The sequence below is a fragment of the Apteryx rowi genome, unplaced genomic scaffold (genome assembly GCF_003343035.1).
Source record: "Apteryx rowi isolate R43461 unplaced genomic scaffold, aptRow1 scaffold_120, whole genome shotgun sequence".
Taxonomy (NCBI): Eukaryota; Metazoa; Chordata; class Aves; order Apterygiformes; family Apterygidae; genus Apteryx; species Apteryx rowi.
The window spans coordinates 1,037,091-1,042,070 of NW_020447420.1; the positions used below are offsets into that span (position 1 = coordinate 1,037,091).

The 4,980-nt window shown below is 43.5% G+C and overlaps 1 protein-coding gene across 1 annotated transcript; it reads right to left on the reverse strand.

Annotated features, from left to right (window-relative positions):
- Positions 1–100: 100 nt before the first annotated feature.
- On the reverse strand, positions 101–4,936 carry PPP6C (protein phosphatase 6 catalytic subunit; the record flags this gene model as incomplete). Its single annotated transcript, XM_026090461.1, has 6 exons — positions 101–1,025; positions 2,050–2,259; positions 2,407–2,486; positions 3,790–3,931; positions 4,431–4,496; positions 4,835–4,936. Coding segments are annotated over 6 exons (849 nt in total), but the record flags the coding sequence as incomplete, so codon positions are not given.
- Between the last annotated feature and the right edge of the window lie 44 nt (positions 4,937–4,980).

Genomic DNA, 4,980 nt, shown 5'->3' on the forward strand with positions numbered 1-4,980 from the left:
ACTCGCCGGAACCGGAAGCGGGGCCCGGCCGCCGCGGGGGTTGACACCCCCCCCCGCCCCCCCGGGCGGGCTGCTCTCGCCGGAAAGGAGGAGACGCGCGTTCACGGCACCAACGCAGGATTTTTATTTGCATTATTTAACCTAGAGGTGGATTTCATTTAAGATACGACTTTATTAAAAATACAAGGTATCTGAAAAAAATCAGAACAATTATTTTAATGTACAAATTCAATAGCTGTAGCAGGTCTTTCTGTATTTTTAACTGAAGTCCTAAAAAAAGGAGGGGGGGAGGGCAGCCCTTTCGACCACTTTATTTTGTATCCACTTAAAATGAGATATAACAGGGACAATTCAGTTCTACATCTTGGACGTGTACACAACACAATGCATTTACAGCCCCATCGTGCACACTGGATAGTAACTTTGCTGCTGAAATTTCTTAAAACTTACGAAACAAAAAGCTGAGTAATACAGTGGGATCGACCTGGTTCCAATGTATTATGATTCTGAAAGGAAAATGTTTCTTCTAAACCCAGAAATACGTAAGAACTACATGCAGTAGTATAAATGTCAAGGACATATTACAAATATTCTGAAATGAATCTAGGGTAGGAAAAAAAAGGAACTTGCTACAGACACCATAATACACAATAAATTTAGATAATTTAAAAATAAAAAAGGCAAGAGGCAGCATTTCAGCAGCAAAGTGCTCAGTAAAAAGTATATTGTAAAGGGATAGTACAAGGGAGCAGGGAAACAGCAGGCTGGGAAAGGTCTCAAAGGAAATACGGTGTAGTTGTTCTAGGAGGAATTACACGTTCTGAATCTGGAACTGCACGAAATAGCTTTGGTTCTCTTGTATTTACATCTTTAAAGACCATGATCGACGCAATATTTCCACAACGGTAGCAGTAGTTTGGAGCAGACCATACTGTTACCAATTTCTCATCAAACATGAATTTATAGCCTTCGTGTACTAGCTGATGTGCTCTGCAGATGAGTTTTAAGTTGTTGATATGAACAAACTGTAATTTAAAGGAGAAAAAGAAAAGCATGTAAATATTCTCTGTGAAGGACCGTACATCATCACCCGCACAACAGCCCTTCCCCGTTTAGAACACCCCCCGAAGACCCTGTGTTGCACCTGGTTAAGAGGTTTGCTCCCAAACCTGCCCCAGAAGCTTCCTTTCAGAATCCTGCCAAGTTTCAGCTGCACAGAAGCTACTCGAGGCTCCTGCTTCAACATCTCTGGAGGAACCAAACTGCAGTAGCCCCTTGTTTCACAGAGTGACCAAACAGTCACACCGACCTAGCCACAGAACTGTCAGCTAGCTGCGTTATTAAGGCTAACGGTGCCATGAATGGACCCATCTTTTCAAAGTACGCTGAAAAACACCCATTCAGTCACTGTTCGAGATGGCTAAGTCTGTGTTGTGGCCACAATGTTCAAACATTTTCTGAACATGCTGCAGTAAGACCACAAAGGACAGCATACACCATGAGGTAGGCTTTCCTAATGCAGCTAGTTCAGAAACCTCACAAGGTCAACAAGTTTTAGGCTAGAGAAGTCTGCTCACGCCTTCGCTAAGAGTAACAAAAATTAAGTCAGGAATTTTTTTTTAGGAAAAATGTTCCAGTGTTTTTTTCTCCCAAATCTTTAGGGAGGTATTTCTGCACAAAGTCTAGTAAAATTAGTCTCACAGAAGGGTTGAGGTTGGAAGGGACCTTTAAAGATCATGTTAAGTCCAAGCCCCCTGCTCACTGCATTATACTTTTTAAAAGCAACATCAATATCATCTCACTCATTGGGCAGTTACTTTAAGTTCAAATGGCTCATTTTTTGCAGTTGGTTTGAATTAGCAACAATAAAGCAAGAGCACCTTCTTCACAACCACAGAGCTTACCCACAGCTATCTAACCAGGAAACTTAGTCATCTCACACAGCCCTCAATCCGTTTGCCACTAGGGTAAACACTGAACTTGTAGCTAAACACCTTAATTTATCTCATAACTACAATTCCTTTAGGTTGCATGCAACAGCATCATTACCTCATTTGTCACCTTTGCACCGAACAGCCAGCCTGCTCCTCGTGGACTAATCGCCCAAGTATCTACATCTTCTGGATCAGACCAGACAAGGTCACAAAAGGCTCCTTTATGCGGAATTTCTTGATTACGTTCAATGGTTCGAATTTGATCGAGTGTCTTGATGTCTGGAGACAGACCACCATGCACACAGAGAATCTGCTCATCTATTAACTGGAGAAAAAGGACACGTGTGTCAAACACGCAGCACTTTAATCCAACTCAGAACACTATCAGCGTGACCACTACAGGCCACTAATTCAAGAGGTCATATTTAGACAATCTACTTATATATTTTTTAAATGTAGTATTTACACTTACAGCTGCTATTGTGAGCATGTCAAAGACTTTGGTACAGTATCTCCAAGCATTAGCATTTCCATATTTGGTTTGGCACTCATCTGTTAAACAGAGAATTTTTTTCTTCTTAATGGATCAGAAGAAATTCAGGTAATAAGAACAGAGGCAAATACTTACAGCAGAACTTGAAAAGTCAAGTGCGTAATAAAAAATACTATCAGAAGCACCAGTAAGTGCTCAGCGGGAAGCTGTATGTCTTACTGTTATCTAGGTCCACTAGTAGGAAGGACACCCAGATATCTAACATTTTTCACTCACTCGAGCAATAGAGAGGATGGTGCAGAGAAAACAGGATCTCGCACAACATGACTTATGATGCTTTCTCTGCTTCCACAAGCAGCTGGCTGGGAACAAACCCTTGACTAGACCAGCTGAATGTTTGTATTACAGCATTTTACACTGAAGATTTAAGGCAGAAATAGTGAAGCTATCTGTACTATTAAAATTTTTCCTAACTACAGATAAGACTTACAGTAGCTTTGTTTAGTTAGAAAGCAAAATAAGACCCAATTATTCCCAAGCTTTGTAAAACCAGAAAGAAATCATAAAAAGAAAGAAAGTTGGCAATGGTGAATTAAAGCTACACGCAATAAACTGGATGTAAGCAATCCTGGGCCATGTAGCCTTGACAGAAAAGTATTTCTTTGGAGCCTTAAACCATTTGTCAACACTTACATTTGCTCTTGTTGCCTCATTGCCCAAGAAAATGCATGTTACAAACTGCATGTTCTTTGTGGCAGGTGTTGCAGGTATTTTGCAGGATTTCCTCAGATTTTATCAAAGCCTCGCACAACACAGAAATTTCCAAGCAATTTACTTCTGTCAGTTTTTAGAACAGTTGCTCTGCTGCTTATTTCTAGTCAGTGGCATTCTCCCACATTCCCGTTGTTAATAAATAGCTTCCATAGCAAATTCTACACATTGTATTGATTTTTAGCTATAGTGAAACCTGAAGAGAATTACAGTAACGTTATGATTTTTTTCTGGAACCTTTCATTAAAAGATACCAAAGCACTTTCTGTACAAATATATTCTCTTTCTCTGTCTCTAAAATCAAATATGGTACTAAGAACAAATAAACAAAAAACCCAGATGCTGGAGGAAAAAAAAAAGAGCTAAGACTTTGCCAGATTAGGGTTTGACTTTGGGCACAAGAAGTCCAGTGGTGAACCACTGGACTAGAACATGTTCCGCTAAAGTTAAAGTTTTACTATGCCCATTTCTCACCCAGTTCTACGAGAGCCACAGGTAGCACTGCATTCAAAATCAGATGTCCAGGGGAAAGATAAGGTAGTTGTTTATTACATTAACCATTATTCAGAAATCATTTGGATAAAAACTTACCATAAAATCCATACACTTGAGTTATCTGCCTGCTTTCATGATTGCCTCGTAACAGTGTGATACGATCAGGCCATTTAGCTTTTAGTGCAAGAAGGTAAGTGAAAGTCTCAAGACTATAATAACCTCTATCTACAAAGTCACCCTGCAAGTCAAAAAAAATTCATAAATGGAGAAAGTCACATTAAAACGCAAAGTGATAGATCCATTCTTAATTTCTCAGTGCATAAAGAGATCTAATGCTGAAAGGAAGCCCGGCATCTGTACTCTATGAAAACAAGTTCTGTGGTCATTTGGAGTTTCAGTTTTAAACTGAAACAATCTTTATGTCATCGCATGCATCCAAAGCTACCCCGACACATAACCGGACAGACGCACAGGACACCTTTTGTTGGGACAACATTTGTCTGCACCACCAAGTACAACTTTCTGTTTGACACGCACTGCACTCTTCTCTTGCTGCACCACATTGCACCATCTAATTCAAACTTTACTAAACAAAGCAAAGCCCATACGCAGTAGCCAAACAGCAAAGGCAAACACAGCCTTACACGCGAGATGTGAAAGCGAACAGGCATTTCAGAATTTCAATTTTAAACTTTTTTTTTAATAACTGCCGAGACGCGGGCGAAGGCTCAACATACCATGAAGATATAGTTTGTGTCAGGGACCTGACCTCCAGTTCTGAACAGCTCGCACAGGTCATAGAACTGCAAAGAGGAGCACAGGCGTGAGGGGCTGAGCCGCAGCTGCTGGGGCACCTGGCCCCGCGTGCCACACCCGCACCGGGCACCGTACCGGGCACCGTACCGCCACCTGGCCCTGCACAGCACTGTGAAGAGCGGGCACTGCACAGCACTGAGTACCGTACCGGCACCCGGTACTGCACCGGCACTGCACAGCACCGGGCACTGGCTCTGGGCATTGCACGGCAGCAGGCGCTGCACGGCGGCCGAGTACCGGGGCACCAGGGCGTTTGCAGCCCGGGCCTCGCCCCACCCCGCCCCGGCGCCGCGCAGGGCAGCAGCCGCGGGCGGCGGCGCGTTACCTGCCCGTGGATGTCGCCGCAGACGGTGACGGGGGTGGACACCGGCTGCACGTTGGACTCCTCCAGCAGCAGGTCGCACACGTAGTCGCAGAGGCGCTGCGGGAGAAGAGCGAGTCAGCGCCGGGCCCTGCCGCCTGCCGCCCCCC